The sequence below is a fragment of the Lepidochelys kempii genome, chromosome 23, assembly GCF_965140285.1.
Source record: "Lepidochelys kempii isolate rLepKem1 chromosome 23, rLepKem1.hap1, whole genome shotgun sequence".
NCBI lineage: Eukaryota > Metazoa > Chordata > Testudines > Cheloniidae > Lepidochelys > Lepidochelys kempii.
Window position 1 is genome coordinate 18,984,122 of NC_136402.1, and position 16,066 is coordinate 19,000,187.

At 72.3% G+C, this 16,066-nt stretch overlaps 1 protein-coding gene across 1 annotated transcript; it reads right to left on the reverse strand.

The window, feature by feature from the left end:
• Nucleotides 1–91: 91 nt before the first annotated feature.
• BGN (biglycan) lies at nucleotides 92–14,126 on the reverse strand. The gene is made up of 8 exons (XM_078850049.1): nucleotides 11,707–14,126; nucleotides 6,849–7,096; nucleotides 6,535–6,647; nucleotides 2,998–3,211; nucleotides 1,707–1,817; nucleotides 1,240–1,333; nucleotides 689–827; nucleotides 92–300 (listed from the first exon to the last, which is right to left on the reverse strand). The coding sequence occupies exons 2-8, from the start codon at nucleotides 7,087–7,089 to the stop codon at nucleotides 103–105; spliced, it is 1,110 nt and encodes a 369-aa protein (XP_078706175.1). The 5' UTR covers nucleotides 7,090–7,096; nucleotides 11,707–14,126; the 3' UTR covers nucleotides 92–102.
• Nucleotides 14,127–16,066: the final 1,940 nt, after the last annotated feature.

Below are 16,066 nucleotides of genomic sequence, written 5' to 3' on the forward strand. Positions count from 1 at the left end.
CCCTTCTATTCCCCCTACAGCTCCCCCAGCCCCCCTCCCCACTGCACCCCCACCCTGCCCCCTCCCCACTGCACCCCCACCCTGCCCCCCTCCCCAGCCCCCTTATTTCTTGTAGTTGCCGAACTGGAGGGCCAGGCGGCCGGTGACGCAGCGGAAGGTGGCCGGCTGCACCTCCCAGTAGGGGACCGGGTTCCCGAAGAGGCTGATTCCACTGTAATAGGCTCGCTTCACCCCGAACCCCACGGGGCAGAAATCGTTCACCCCCACCTGCGTGATGTCATTGGCGTGCAGGTATACCACCTGGGGGGAGGGGAGACGGGGGGGTCAGGCAGCACCCCCAGGCCCCCCACCCATCATACCCCCAAACCCCCATCACAGCGCCCCAGCACCCCCGTCTCATCACAGACCCACAGACCCCCATCACAGCCCCCCAGAACACCCCAACCCTCCCAGCCCTACTCCCCAGAACCCCCAGCCCCCTCAACCCCTCACAACCCCTCAGATTCCCCCCACAGCCCCCCATAAACCCTCTAATGCCCACCTGGGGCAAGGGATAGTGGGGGCTGAATAGGAGAGTTTAGCCAGCCCCCCTCAGAGCCCCCAAACCCCCCATCAGAGGGAGCCAGGCTTGTGGGAAGGGAGAGGGAGATTTTCCCATAAGCCCCTCTGCCCCCCGTGTCGTTCCCACCTGCAGGAAGCGGAGGCCGGGCAGCCCGGGGGGCACGCGGGAGAGCCGGTTGTGGTCAAGGTGCAGCTCCCGGAGCGCCGGGACGAAGGTCAGGCTCCTGTTCTCGATCATCCGCATGGCATTGTGCCCCAGGCCCAGCCTGCGGGAGAGTGGGGCATGGACGGACGGACGGACGGAGCGGGGGGTGCCTGCGGGCTGGGGGCTGGGCAGAGGGGTGGGGTATCTACGGGGTGGGCAGAGGGGGTGGGGGTACCTGGGATGTGGGGGGTCGGGTGGACGCAGACGAGTCACCTCACTTCATGCCGTGGGGCTCTGTGGCTCCCTCTAATGACTGGACCATGTGAAGTTACCTGGCCAGCTTCCCGTAGCGGATCGGGGGGGGCCGGGGGCCGTTGGGGGGCTGGGGGCAGTTACCTGGCCAGCTTCCCGTAGCGGATTGGGGGGGCCGGGGGCCGTTGGGGGGCTGGGGGCAGTTACCTGGCCAGCTTCCCGTAGCGGATCGGGGGGCCGGGACAGTTGGGGGGCTGGGGCCGTTGGGCCGGGGCCGTTACCTGGCCAGCTTCCCGTAGCGGATCAGGTCTTCCTGCTCAATGGCCTGGATTTTGTTGTGGTCCAGATGCAGCTCGTTCAGGGTCTCGGGCAGGTCTGGGGGGCAGAGAAGGGGATCAGGGGCTGGGAGCCGGGGCAGGTGACGTGACGGCCGACTCAGGAGGATCCCAAGGGTGGGGGAGTGGGGGGAGCTGGGTTCGATCGGGGGGGATTGCTGGGGGGCCACAGTGCAGGGGGGCTCCGAGGCCCTGACCTCCAGCTCTCCCCACCCCCCAGGCAGAGTGGTGAGGGGCCTCAGCACTCCGGGGAGTGGGGGGTCCCGGCCAGAGTGGGGTGTCTCTGGACCGCGGAGTGGGGGGTCCCAGCCATGGAGGGGGCGGCACAGGGGGTCCCCAGACACCATGGGGCCAGCCAGCGGGCTGGGGGGGCTGTGGGGCAGATGGGGGGCTGGGAGGGGCTGGGGGGTCACCTTTGGGGATCCCCGTCAGCTTGGCCTCTGAGATGCGCAGGTAATTCAGCTTCAGGCCGTCGAAGGCGCCAGGTTCAAATCCGCTGTTCTCCAAGGGGTTGCCCCCCATCTCTGGGGGCAGAGAGACCGGAATCACTCACAGCTCATCCAGCCCAGGGGAACTCTCCCGCCATGGTCAGGGCCAGGTGCTGGGGGGCACAGGGGGTGGGCAGTGGGGCAGGGGGCGCTCTCCCCAGGCTGTCGGGGCGGGCGCTGGGGGGATGGGCAGCAAGGCAGAGGGTGCTGGCGATCAGGATTGGGCCCCTGGGGGGCTGGCAGGCGGGATGCAGGCGCGATGGACCCATGGGGGGCTGGGAGGCAGGATGCAGGCTGATGGGCACATGGGGGGGCGGGATGCTGGGGTAGCTGGGCCCCTGGCAGGATGGTGGGGTGACAGGCCCATGGGGGGCTGGCAGGCAGGATGCCGGGGCGATGGGCTGGGAGGCGGGATGCTGGGATAGATGAGCTGGCACGTGGGATGCCAGGGGATGGGCCGCTAGCAGGCGGGATGCCAGGGTGATGGGCTGGGAGGTGGAATGCCGGGGTAGATGGGCCCCTGGCAGGCAGGATGCCAGGGTAGATGAGCTGGGAGGTGGGATGCCAGGGTGATGGGCTGGCAGGCGGGATGCCGGGGTAGATGGACCCCTGTCAGGCCGGAGGTTGGGGCGATGGGCTGGCAGGCGGGATGCCGGGGTAGATGGGCCCCGGCAGGCGGGATGCCGGGGCGATGGGCTGGCAGGCGGGATGCTGGGGTAGATGAGCTGGGAGGTGGGATGGCAGGGTGATGGGCTGGCAGGCGGGATGCCAGGGTAGATGGGCCCCTGGCAGGCGGGGTGCCGGGGCGATGGGCTGGCAGGCGGGATGCTGGGGTAGATGGGCCCCGGCAGGCGGGATGCCGGGGCAATGGGCTGGCAGGCGGGATGCCGGGGTAGATGGGCCCCGGCAGGCGGGATGCCGGGGCGATGGGCTGGCAGGTGGGATGCCGGGGTAGATGGGCCCTGGGCAGGCCGGAGGTTGGGGCGATGGGCTGGCAGGCGGGATGCTGGGGTAGATGGGCCCCGGCAGGCGGGATGCCGTGGCGATGGGCTGGCAGGCGGGATGCCGGGGTAGATGGGCCCCGGCAGGCCGGAGGTCGGGGCGATGGTCTGGCAGGTGGGATGCCGGGGTAGATGGGCTGGCAGGCGGGAGGCTAGGGTAGATGGGCCCCGGCAGGCCGGAGGTCGGGGCGATGGGCCCGGCAGCCCCGTCTCACCGATGCAGTTCATGTTGTTGAGCCCCTTGAAGACGTCCTTGGGCACCTTGCGGATCTTGTTGTCGTGGATGCGCAGCTCGACCAGGGAGGGCGGCAGGTTGGGCGGGATCTCGGCCAGCTGGTTCTTGGAGATGTAGAGCTTCTGCAGCCGGTGCAGGGGGCTGAAGGCCTTTTCGTGCACCCGCGAGATCTTGTTGTTCACCAGCACCAGGGCCTGTGGGTGGAGGCGCACAAGGGTGACCAATCCAGCAAGGGCTGCAGTACCAGCCTCTCCCAGCAGGGGGTGCTGCCAGAGTCACAGAGCGCTGGGGGGGCGGGGCAGGGGTACGCTGTCGATGCCAGGGGGCGCTGCGGGGCCGGGCCAGGCCGTGGGGACAGGGGGGGGCGCTGTGGGGCAGGGCCGGGCTGTGGGGGCAGAGGGGGCGCTGCGGGGCCGGGCCGGGCCGTGGGGAGGCGGGGGGTGCTGTGGGGCAGGGCTGGGCCGTGGGAGCAGGGGGGGCGCTGCGGGGCAGGGCCGGGCCGTGGGGGCAGGGGGGGGCGCTGGGGGGCCAGGCCGGGCCGTGGGGAGGCGGGAGGGCGCTGGGGGGCCAGGCCGGGCCGTGGGGAGGCGGGGGGGGCGCTGGGGGGCCAGGCCGGGCCGTGGGGAGACGGGGGGGTGCTGGGGGGCCGGGCCCTGGGGGACGCTGGGGGGCCGGGCCGGGCCGTGGGGGCAGGGGGGGGTGCTGGGGGGGCGGGGCTGGGGGGCGCTGGGGAGCCGGGCCGTGGGGGCAGGGGGGGCGCTGGGGGGCCGGGCCGTGGGGGCAGGGGGGGCGCTGGGGGGCTGGGTCGGGCCGTGGGGAGGCAGGGGGGTGCTGGGGGGCCGGGCCCCGGGGGACGCTGGGGGGCCGGGCCGGGCCGTGGGGGCAGGGGGGGCGCTGGGGGGCGGGGCTGGGCTGGGGGGCGCTGGGGGGGCCGGGCCGGGCCGTGGGGGCAGGGGGGGCGCTGGGGGGCCGGGCCGTGGGGAGGCGGGGGGCCGCTGGGGGGCTGGGCCGGGCAGGGGGGGCGCTGGGGGGCGGGGCTGGGCCGGGGGGAGGCGGGGGGCGCTGGGGGGCCAGGCCGGGCCGTGGGGAGGCGGGGGGGCGCTGGGGGGCCGGGCCGGGCCGTGGGGAGGCGGGGGGGGGCGCTGGGAGGCAGGGCCGGGCCGTGGGGAGGCGGGGGGGGCGCTGGGGGGTGGGGCTGGGCCGGGCCGGGCCGTGGGGGCAGGGGGGGGCGCTGGGGGGCGGGGCTGGGCCGGGGGAGCGCTGGGAGGCAGGGCCGGGCCGTGGGGAGGCGGGGGGGGGGCGCTGGGGGGTGGGGCTGGGCCGGGCCGGGCCGTGGGGGCAGGGGGGGGGCTGGGGGGCCGGGCCGGGCCGTGGGGAGGCGGGGGGGGCACTGGGGGGCGGGGCTGGGCCGGGCCGGGCCGTGGGGGCAGGGGGGGACTGGGGGGCCGGGCCGTGGGGGCAGGGGGCGCTGGGGGGGCCGGGCCGTGGGGAGGCGGGGGGGGCGCTGGGGGGCGGGGCTGGGCCGGGGGGGTGCTGGGGGGCCGGGCCGTGGGGACAGGGGGGGACTGGGGGGCCGGGCCGGGCCGTGGGGAGGCGGGGGGGCGCTGGGGGGCCGGGCCGGGCCGTGGGGAGGCGGGGGGGGGCGCTGGGGGGCGGGGCTGGGCCAGGGGGGTGCTGAGGGGCCGGGCCGGGCCGTGGGGGCAGGGGGGGGCTGGGGGGCCGGGCCGGGCCGTGGGGAGGCGGGGGGGCGCTGGGGGGCGGGGCTGGGCCGGGGGGGGCGCTGGGGGGCCGGGCCGTGGGCGCAGGGGGGGGCTGGGGGGCCGGGCCGGGCCGTGGGGCGCTGGGGGGCCGGGCCGTGGGGGCAGGGGGCGCTGGGGGGCCGGGCCGTGGGGAGGCGGGGGGGGGCGCTGGGGGGTGGGGCTGGGCCGGGGGGGTGCTGGGGGGGCCGGGCCGTGGGGGCAGGGGGGGACTGGGGGGCCGGGCCGGGCCGTGGGGAGGCGGGGGGGCGCTGGGGGGCGGGGCTGGGCCGGGGGGGTGCTGAGGGGGCCGGGCCGGGCCGTGGGGGCAGGGGGGGGCTGGGGGGCCGGGCCGTGGGGGCAGGGGGGCGCTGGGGGGCTGGGTTCGGGCCGTGGGGAGGCAGGGGGGGTGCTGGGGGGCCGGGCCCCGGGGGACGCTGGGGGGCCGGGCCGGGCCGTGGGGCAGGGGGGGCGCTGGGGGGCGGGGCTGGGCTGGGGGGCGCTGGGGGGCCGGGCCGGGCCGTGGGGGCAGGGGGGGCGCTGGGGGGGCCGGGCCGTGGGGAGGCGGGGGGCCGCTGGGGGGCTGGGCCGGGCAGGGGGGGCGCTGGGGGGCGGGGCTGGGCCGGGGGGAGGCGGGGGGCGCTGGGGGGCCAGGCCGGGCCGTGGGGAGGCGGGGGGGGCGCTGGGGGGGCCGGGCCGGGCCGTGGGGAGGCGGGGGGGGGCGCTGGGGGGGCGGGGCTTGGGCCCGGGGGAGCGCTGGGAGGCAGGGCCGGGCCGTGGGGAGGCGGGGGGGGGGCGCTGGGGGGGGTGGGGCTGGGCCCGGGGCCGGGCCGTGGGGGGCAGGGGGGGGGGGCCTGGGGGGGCCGGGCCGGGCCGTGGGGAGGGCGGGGGGGGGGGCACTGGGGGGGGGCGGGGCTGGGCCGGGCCGGGCCGTGGGGGGCAGGGGGGGACTGGGGGGGGGGCCGGGCCGTGGGGGCAGGGGGCGCTGGGGGGGCCGGGCCGACTCTGAGATACTGGGGGGCCGGGCCGTGGGGACAGGGGGGGACTGGGGGGCCGGGCCGGGCCGTGGGGAGGCGGGGGGGCGCTGGGGGGCCGGGCCGGGCCGTGGGGAGGCGGGGGGGGGCGCTGGGGGGCGGGGCTGGGCCAGGGGGGTGCTGAGGGGCCGGGCCGGGCCGTGGGGGCAGGGGGGGGCTGGGGGGCCGGGCCGGGCCGTGGGGAGGCGGGGGGGCGCTGGGGGGCGGGGCTGGGCCGGGGGGGCGCTGGGGGGCCGGGCCGTGGGCGCAGGGGGGGGCTGGGGGGCCGGGCCGGGCCGTGGGGCGCTGGGGGGCCGGGCCGTGGGGGCAGGGGGCGCTGGGGGGCCGGGCCGTGGGGAGGCGGGGGGGGGCGCTGGGGGGTGGGGCTGGGCCGGGGGGGTGCTGGGGGGCCGGGCCGTGGGGGCAGGGGGGGACTGGGGGGCCGGGCCGGGCCGTGGGGAGGCGGGGGGGGCGCTGGGGGGGCCGGGCCGGGCCGTGGGGAGGCGGGGGGGGCGCTGGGGGGCGGGGCTGGGCCGGGGGGGTGCTGAGGGGCCGGGCCGGGCCGTGGGGGCAGGGGGGGGCTGGGGGGCCGGGCCGGGCCGTGGGGAGGCGGGGGGGCGCTGGGGGGCGGGGCTGGGCCGGGCCGTGGGGGCAGGGGGGGGCTGGGGGGCCGGGCCGGGCCGTGGGGAGGCGGGGGGCGCTGGGGGGCCGGACCGGGCCGTGGGGAGGCGGGGGGTGCGCTGGGGGGCCGGGCCCCGGGGGACGCACGTAGAGATCCTGCAGCCCCTCGAAGTCGCCGCGGCGCAGCTCCGTGAGCCGGTTGTTCTGCAGATCCAGCAGCCTCGTGTCGGGGGCGATGTCCTTGGGCACCGAGCTCAGGCCTGGGGGGAGACGGGGGGTGAGGCGGGTTCCCCCCGCGAACCGGGGCTCCGAGACGCCCCTGCAGGGGGGAGCCCCACCGTCCCCGTGCTGGCCCCGCTCCGCGCCCGGCGCTGGGGGGAGAACCCAGGAGTCCTCGCCCCGGGGGCCCCCCCGCCCCGCCCCCCCCAGCTGTGGGGCGGGAACCCCGGCGTCCGGCGTACCCAGGTCGGAGCACTGCACCACCCGCAGGTGGCAGCGGCAGCCGAAGGGGCACAGGCCCCCGTAGGCAGGGACGACGTCCTCGAAGTCGGGGGCCCCCGAGGTGGGGAAGACGCCCGAGGCCTCCTCCTCGTCCCGCTGCGCGGCCCCCTCGTCCATGGCGAAGTCCCAGAAGGCCGGCTGCTCGAAGGGCCGCGCCCACGCCAGGCCCAGCAGGGCGGCCAGCAGCAGTGCGCGCAGCATGGCGGGGCTGGGGGCGAGAGGGGGCACGGGGTTAGGGGCGGCCTGGGCGCGGGGGCTGCTGATACGGGGCCCGGGCTGCGGCTGGCTCTGGGGTGGAGCAGGGGGCAGCCCCGTGGGGCCCTGCGCCCAGCAGGCGAAGGGTCCCTGGGGTGAGCCGGGGCTGGGCCGCGACCCCACCGCTGCGGCCGGGAGAAAACAAGCTCCACAATGACAGGCCGGACTCCAGGGCCACAATTAGAGACTCCACAAGGGACCAGCCCCGAGCGCCGGGGCGGCTGGCATGGCTCTGAGCAGCCGCCCACAGACCCCACTGCCAGGGGGAGAGATGGGGGGGCGGGGGGCGGCTGGCACGGCTCTGAACAGCCGCCCACAGACCCCACTGCCGGGGGAGAGATGGGGGGGGCGGGGGGCGGCTGGCACGGCTCTGAACAGCCGCCCACAGACCCCACTGCCGGGGGGAGAGATGGGGGGCGGGGGGCGGCTGGCACGGCTCTGAACAGCCGCCCACAGACCCCACTGCCAGGGGGACAGATAGGAGGGGGAATAGAGGGGGAGAAAGCTGGCTACAGGGTGTGCAGGGACCAGTCCCCCCGCAAATCCTCACCCGCGGCCCCAGCACTGAGTCCCCCATCCTAGAGCCCAGTCAGCTCTGGGAGGGGAGGGGGTCTGGTGGGTCAGAGTGTGCGGGGGGCTGGTAGCCAGGACTCCTGGGTTCTGTCCTGAGAAGTGGGGTTCATCCCCCCACCATTCTGTGCCTCAGTTTCCCCCGCCATCTGGGAGTGAGAGGGGGCTGTGTCTGGGCCGAGGGGAGGGGGCCGCTGGCTGGGCAGACGCCAGTGGGGAGCGGTTACCTTGGGAAGGGAGCCGGGCATGACGCCACCTGCCCATTGCCTCGCTTTTTCCATGCCCCCCCACCCCCCCCGCCACCCGGCCGCGGCCACGGAGGGGTTCCCAGGCAGGGTTATGGGGGGGCACAGCCCCAGGAAGGCCAAAGGGCAAAGCAGAGACAGTGCCCCCTGCCGAGCCCCCCACAGCACGGTGCCCCCCACGCCCGGCCCTGGCTGCCGGGGAGAGCCTGGCTCCCTTCTGCCCAGGCCGAGCTCCCCACGGCTCTGGCTGTTTGTTGGCTTTGACTCGGTGCCGGGGCTGGGGGGGGACTCAACTCACGTTCCATGGGGCAGCAGAGGGGAGCGGGGGGCAGGAGGCACGATTCAGGCCCAGCCCCAGAGCGCAGCAATCGGGGCAGGGCCCGGTCCAGAGCTCAGCTCCCCCAGGGCCAATCCGGAGTCACTCCTGATTGCGCTGGGGGCAGGACCGGTTCTGCTGCTCTGTACGTCCGGAGGATCCTGTCCCAGTCCAGCAGCTCGGGCCAGGACTCAGCTCCAGCTCCGGGGATGCAGCCAGCAATTACAGCCGGCTGCTGTCCCCGGCCAAACCCATGCGGCCCCCCCAGCTCCATGCCCCCCCCGGTGCCCACAATAGAGCCTTTGTCCCCGCAGCCGAGGCGTGTTTGCGCTCAGCGGCCGGAGCGGAATAAGGGGGTCACGCCTAGGGGTTTGGAACCGGCGCGGGGCTGGGGCCGAGCCAGGGACTGGGCTGGGCCCGGCAGACCACAGAGTTACTGCCACGGGGCAGGGGGGGAGGCGGGGGAGACGGGGCCTGTGCCCACGGGGGGCGCTGGCTCCCATCCAGCCCCAGGGTCGCAGTCTGGGAGGGTCACTCAACTGACTGCAGGGGGTCAAGGCTGGATCCTGATTTCAATAACAGAACCCAGGTGTCCGGGCTCCCAGCCCCTTGCTCTGACCCACCAGACCCCCCTCCCCTCCCAGATCCGGGGAGAGAACCCAGGAGTCCTGGCCTCCCATCTCTAACCACCAGCCCCCACTCCCCTCCCAGAGCTGGGGAGAGAACCCAGGCGTCCTGGCTCCCAGCCCCCCTTGCTCTAACCCACCAGCCCCCACTCCCCTCCCAGAGCTGGGGAAAGAACCCAGGAGTCCTGGCTCCCCCCTGCTCTAACCACCAGCCCCCACTCCCCTCCCAAAGCTGGGGAGAGAACCCAGGCGTCCTGGCTCCCAGCCCTCCTTGCTCTAACCCACCAGCCCCCACTCCCCTCCCAGAGCTGGGGAGAGAACCCAGGCGTCCTGGCTCCCAGCCCCCCCCGCCCGACTAAGATCAGGGCCCCATTGCGCAGGGCGCTGCATCGACCCCCGGGGAGACATCCCCATCCTGAGAGCTGAACGGGCAAACGCAGGGTCATTGTCCGCAGTTCCAGCTGCAAGCACCATGTGACAGCACCAAGGAGCCTGGGCTGGCGCCGGGAAAGGAACCCAGGCGTCCTGGTCGGGCGTGGAGAACAGATTCATCCTGGGTTCGACTCCGGGTACAGGGCCAGGGCTGCCGGCCCAGCAGATGCCACCTCACCAGCCCTTCTGCCAAGGTCTCCTGGGGGCTGTCACTGGAGTGGGGCTCCATGGGCATGTCTATAGCCATTGGGAAAGGGATGGAGCAGCAGGGAACCCAGGAGTTCGGGAGTGCCCAGCACACGGGCTGCCTGGGAACACTCCTTAGCACAAGCCCTGCCAGGACTCCTGGGTTCTCCCTTGGCTCTGGGAGGGGAGGGCGGTCTAGTGGTCAGAGCAGGGGGCCTGGAGCCAGGACTCCTGGTTCTCTCCCCAGCTCTAAGATCTAGGAAGGGGGCTGACTCGGGCGCACACCGATCCTGTGACTCGATTGGTTGGTCTCTGCTTGAAGCCAACCAAAGGGCTGCAAATGGAACCCAGGAGTCCTGGCTCCCCCACACCCCCTGCCCCACTCTAACCACCGGACCCCACTCTCGTGAGAGAACCAAGGCAGCCTGTGATTAAACCTTCCTCGCTGCCCCCCTGAAATGTCCCCTCCGGTGCCCCCAGCTCCGGGGGCCGGCAGGGGCACTTTCCTCTCAACCTGTGGCCACGCAGCCTCAGCACTCGCCACCTCCAGCCCCGGCGTCTCCGCTCCACCAGGCCTCTGCCAGCTGTTGGGTTCCCACGTGGCACCGTACCCTGATGCCACTGGGTGGTGGGTGGCCTAGGCAGCCCCCCTCTCCAGTAGCCAGGACTCCTGGGTTCTCTGTCCAGCTCTGGGAGGGGAGCAGGGTCTGGTGGTTAGAGCGGGGGGGGGCCTGGAGCCAGGACTCCTGGGTTCTCTGCCCGGCTCTGGGAGGGGAGCGGGGTCTGGTGGTTAGAGCGGGAACCTGGGAGCCAGGACTCCGGGGTTCTCTGCCCGGCTCTGGGAGGGGAGCGGCGTCTGGTGGTTAGAGCGGGGGGGCCTGGGAGCCAGGACTCCTGGGTTCTCTGCCTGGCTCTGGGAGGGGAGCGGGGTCTAGTGGTTAGAGCGGGGGGGCCTGGGAGCCAGGACTCCTGGGTTCTCTGCCTGGCTCTGGGAGGGGAGCGGGGTCTAGTGGTTAGAGCGGGGGGGGGGGCTGGGAGCCAGGACTCCTGGGTTCTCTGCCCGGCTCTGGGAGGGGAGCGGGGTCTGGTGGTTAGAGCGGGGGGGGGGGGCCTGGGAGCCAGGACTCCGGGGTTCTCTGCCTGGCTCTGGGAGGGGAGCGGCGTCTGGTGGTTAGAGCGGGGGGGCCTGGGAGCCAGGACTCCTGGGTTCTCTGCCCGGCTCTGGGAGGGGAGCGGGGTCTGGTGGTTAGAGCGGGAACCTGGGAGCCAGGACTCCTGGGTTCTCTGCCCGGCTCTGGGAGGGGAGCGGGGTCTGGTGGTTAGAGCGGGAACCTGGGAGCCAGGACTCCTGGGTTCTCTGCCCGGCTCTGGGAGGGGAGCGGGGTCTGGTGGTTAGAGCGGGAACCTGGGAGCCAGGACTCCTGGGTTCTGTGCTGCAGTGGGGTGACTCCGGATGACCAGCGCTGGATCTGGGATGTGATCCACCCTCTCCGGTCCAGAAAGCATCAGTCCAAGACAGCTTGTTTGCCGGCTGGGAATCCCTCCCGCTCGTTCCCCTGAGCGCCAGGGACAGAGGAAAAACCGACAGATCCTGTTTTCCATCCCCTCGGCGCCTGCCAAGACAAGCCAAGCTGGGAGCGCAGAACATGGGGCACAGAGGGGAACGTACAACCCCAAGGCAACAGTGCAAGAAGCCAGGAGTCCAGGGAGCTGCTCTGTGAGGGAATCGCCCCCCTGCACTGAGGCTACAGTCCCCACCCCGCACCAAAAAAACAACAGAACCCAGGAAACCAATACCAGGGAATTTCCCCCCATGAATGGGGGCTGACGCCCCAGAAAAATAGAACCCAGGAGTCCTGGGACCTGATGCTGGAGGAATCTCTCCCACTGGATTGCGGCTGCCCCCCTGCCCCAATACAGAACCCAAAAGTCCAAGGAAGATGTCTGTTTTGGGACAGGTGAGGAGCCCCTACTCCACCCTCCCCAAAAAAATAGAACCCAGGAGTCCTGGAAGCTGATACAGAGGGAATTTCCCCCCCCCACCATGGGAGATATGCCCCCCCCCAGAACCCAGGAGTCCAGTGAGCTGATGTGGGGAGGTCTATCTGCTTTGGGAGTGCTCCGTGCCCCGAAAAGTCACTCCAGCTTGCTGGGTCCAAAGCCGCCCCTGTCAGCGCCAGAGCCCTACCTTCGGGGGGATTCAGGTGGGGAATGTGGCCGTTCCTGGGGGTGTCTGCTCGTCTCCCCTTCCCGCAGGCTGGGAGCAGGACAGGACAGGGCGGGCAGCGCTGTGGGTCTGGCTGGGTGGATTCACTCCCTGGGAGCTGGATGCCGGATGCGCACACACAAGCCAGGCCCACATCTGGATCCCATCAGCCACCTGCCAAAAAGCCAGAGGCCGGGAAAGTCAAACCCACACAGAGATGGGGGGGCGCTGTGGGGCAGGAGGAGCTGGGGGGATTCTAATCCCCATTTGGGGCTGCATGGGATCTATGGAGGGGGCAAAGAGCTGGGGGGAGACCTTGTATAGTTGCAGCTAGGGTGTCTGGGGGGGTAGGGATGGACAGAGGGGTAGACAGAGGGGGGCGTGTTTGATGAAGTGGGAACGTTCTTAATGTTTTCTCTGAATACTGGGTGGGTGCCTCAGTTTCCCCTATGCGTTTCTTAAGTATCTAGGTGGGGGAATAGAGGGCCCGTGTGATGCCATCTGCACAGAGAATGGCTGACAGCCTGTCTCCTGGGCCCCCCTCTGCAAAGGTGCCGACTGAAGAGTGTGACAAAGTGCGAATGTTCTCTCTGAATGCTGGGTGGGTGCCTCAGTTTCCCTAGGCGTTTCTCAAGTATCCAGGTGGAGGATCAGGGGGGTGATGGTCACAGAGCCCTGGGGGGCAGCGTGATGGGGTCTGCACAGAGGATGGCTGACACCCCGTCCCCTGCAAGGTGCCGACTGAAGGGGCTGGGGAACAGAGACCAGGTGGCTCCTGGGCCAGGAAAGGGTCAAAGGCCAGAGGAGGGAGAGAGAGTTTCAGTTTGGGGCTGGCTGGGGAAATGTGGGGAGGCCCAGATGGGGCTCTGGCCTTCCTGCCCCCCAAGATGGACCTGGCTGAGGGGTCCTGGTCTCTGCACCTACAAGCTCTGTGTTAGACCCTGTTCCTGTCATCTAATAAACCTTCTGTTTCCCCAGCGGGCTGAGAGTCCTGTCTGACTGCGGAGTTGGGGGGCAGGGCCCTCTGGGCCCCCCCAGGACCCCACCCGGGGGGAACGCGCTGCGGGAAGCGCACAGTGGGGCAGGGGAGCCTGGAGGCTTCGGGGCCAGACCCAGGACGGTGGAAGCTGGGGCAGCGTCTTGCCCTGGGGACAGTTGGTGCCGAGAGAGGAGGGTCCCCAGAGTCCTGCCCGGCTTCGCGGGGAGCAGGTCAGAGCATGGCCCAGGGACCCCGTGACAGGATGGAGAGACGGATGGATGGAGGGGCGGGGGATGGACAGACAGATGGAGGGGGTGACGATGAGAGGGGTTCTCTTGGTTTTGTCAGTGGTTTGCACGCCGAGGGGATGACTCAGTTTCCCTGGGTGTTACGGGTTTAACGAGGGGGTGGAGAGGGGGTTTGTGGGGACACAGGGCCAGCAAGGGAACATGGGACCCCCGGCCAATGGCCTGGGGAGTGGAGACCCCAGCGACTGGGGACCTGGAGCCTTAGCCGGGTCTGGCCGGGGGGGACAGTGGGCTGCGGAGGGAGGACCCCGGTGACCGGACCAGCCGGGTCCAGCCAGAGGGGCCAGAGGACAGAGGAGAGGGGGCCCCAGTGACCTGTTTACCTGGAGAGAAGACAATGGATGGGGGGGGGGGCTTGGGGGAGGTGGCATCAGATGCCCCGCTGGGAAGACCGGAGGGTGGGGGCTCAGAGAGGTGTGGCTCCAGGAGGTGGAGGGGCTGGACCCCCGAGAAGGGCTGTCACAGTGAAGGGGGTTCCCCCCAGGGACCATATGGGGCCGAGAGTCCGCACGACCTGTGAGTCCGTGACAGAGGGGCAGGGGGATGGACAGACAGATGGAGGGGGTGGCTCCTGGAGGGGAGTGGAGGCTGGTGGTTAGAGCAGGGGGGGCTGGGAGCCAGGACTCCTGGGTTCTTTCCCCAGCTCTGGGAGGGGAGCAGGGGCTGGTGGTTAGAGCAGGGGGCTGGGAGCCAGGACTCCTGGGTTCTTTCCCCAGCTCTGGGAGGGGAGTGGGGCCTGGTGGGTTAGAGCAGGGGGCTGGGAGCCAGGACTCCTGGGTTCTCTCCCTGGCGGGGGTTGAGGGCTGTTTTGCTCCCGCCTAGTCCCGTGTCTTGTCCCGTGTCGCGCTCTCCGATCTGCCGGGCGTCTTCGGCTCTGGTCACGGGGGGCCGCGGGCTCAGCTGGCCAGGACAGGAATGCGGGGAGAGGATGTGAGGCCGGGGGAGCGAATTCCTGTGCTGATCTCCGGCCTGAGCCGGCGTCTGGCCTCAACGGATTTGCCCAGCCCCAGCTCGGGGTGGTGCGGGGGGAGTGGGGCCTAGTGCTGAGAGCAGGGGGCCTGGGAGCCAGGATTCCTGGGTTCTCTCCCAGTTTGGGGAGTGGGGGCTGGTGGTTAGAGGTGTCCTGAGCACCATCTCCACCCCCCCACCCTGGAGCTTTGGAGATAAGACACATTCCTCAAATACCAGCGGAGGGGGGACTCCCCCAGCCCCCTTCCCGCCTGACCCCCCCTCAGCCCCTCACGGCAGGACCTGATGGGACTCGCACCCAGATCCTCCTCTGGGATAATCCCACTGTGCAGGGCAGCAGAATCCCCGGCTCCTCAGGCCCTGAGATGCAGCCCCCTCTGGGGTGGGGCGGGGTGAGGGGGCTGGTTATACAGGGACTCCCGGGAGTGCAGCCCCCTGCTGCTGATTGTGCCCCTACTCAGGCCCCCAGCTCTCTCTGGGGAGCATGTCCCCCTCCCCATGCTGTCCCTGCCCCCCGCTTTCTGCTGACGGGGCCAGAGCCGGCAGGGGGGAACCAGCCCTTTATCCTGCCTAGGGGGCTTGGATCCCCTGGCCTTACGTAACCGCAATTGGGGGGCAGCTGGGCCCTGGACGCCAGCCTTGATCTGGGGTGGGATCCAGCCAAGCATGGGGCGCGTAGGGTAGACCATCCCTTGTGTGGCTCCCCCCCACCTCTCCAGCCAGCTGCTCTGTCCCTCCCCTCAGCCCTGGGCTGCTCCCCCCCATCCCTGCCCCCCAGCGGGACCCAGGCCGGCCGTGTTTTCACAGCTGCAGCCGGTACATGCCTTCCCCATCACATCAGCCCCCCATGCTCCACCCCCCTTCGCCCTCGCCCGGGGCGGGGGCTGGTGGCACCCCCTAGGCAGGACCCCTTTGTCTCAGCCCAGCCCCCGGCTCCACCCCAGAGGGGCCACATCTCCACACTGGGACCCCAGCTAACTGGCCCCATGCCCCACCCCATCAGACCAGGCCAGGGGGAGGCGATATGGCCTGGCCAGGGAGCTGACGACGCATCGAGTGTGCATGGCCTAGAGCCCAGCCCGGCTATATATAACCCTGGGCACGGCCAGCCGGGCCAGCCGCCGCAAAGCCGCACCCACCCGCCGGGACGCTGGCAAAGCCAGGGGCGGGGCGGGGCCGGTTCCTGGGGTCCCTTCACCAGGCACCAGGACACGGCCCCTCTGCGGTGGGGAGGGGGGTGGTTATCGGGGGACACCTCACCCGGTGCCGGCATGCGGCTGGCTCTGGGGTGGGGCAGGTTATCCGGGGACCCACTCGCCCAGTGCCGACATGCGGCTGGCTCTGGGGTGGGGCAGGTTATCCGGGGACCCACTCGCCCGGTGCCGACATGCGGCTGGCTTGGGGTGGGGCAGGTTATCGGGGGACCCACTCGCCTGGTGCCGACATGCGGCTGGCTCTGGGGTGGGGCAGGTTATCTGGGGACCCACTCGCCCGGTGCCGACATGCGGCTGGCTCTGGGGTGGGGCAGGTTATCCGGGGACCTCTCACCTGGCCCTGACTGCGAGGGGACAGCGCCCACCACCGAGCCGCCTGCTCCCCAGTGCCCCTCCCGTGCTCCCGGGCAGGCAGCGGTGGGGACATCAGCCATCCTGGCGCTAATTTGCCTTGACAGGTCCCAGCAGCTGGTGCTGCGGCCACACCCGGGGGTGCCTGGGGGCCGGGCGCAGGCAGGTGATCCTAATGGGGGCAGACGGGGCAGGTCAGGGGCCCAGGGAGGGTGGATGTGAGAGCCTGGCCATGGGGAGAAGCGAGGGAGGCCCTCAGCAGTAGGGGTGGGAAGGGAGTGCAAGCTCCCCTCCATCCCCCCAGCTCCTCCCATCCCCCCAGTTCCAGCCACCCCCCCCCATCCAACGCTTCCCAACTCCCATTATTGGGCCATGAGGAGCTGGGGGGACTGGCGGGGATGGAGGGCTATGGGGGGCTGGGGGCTCAAGCTAGGGGAGGGGGCAGTGCTTGGGGGCATTGGGGGGCAGGTCCCTGGATCCCGTATTTGGAGCACCGGGGGGCTGCGTAGGGTGGGGGGCTG

Bases quoted from the DNA above. Each gene is read 5' to 3' on its own strand.
- BGN (XM_078850049.1), bottom strand. From the start codon at position 7,089: ATGCTGCGCGCACTGCTGCTGGCCGCCCTGCTGGGCCTGGCGTGGGCG. The intron at 1,334-1,706 runs GTGACCCCCCAG...TCTGCCCCCCAG, and splicing joins GCTGACGGGGATCCCCAAAG to ACCTGCCCGAGACCCTGAAC. The intron at 301-688 runs GTGGGAACGACA...CCCTCCCCCCAG, and splicing joins CCGGCCTCCGCTTCCTGCAG to GTGGTATACCTGCACGCCAA.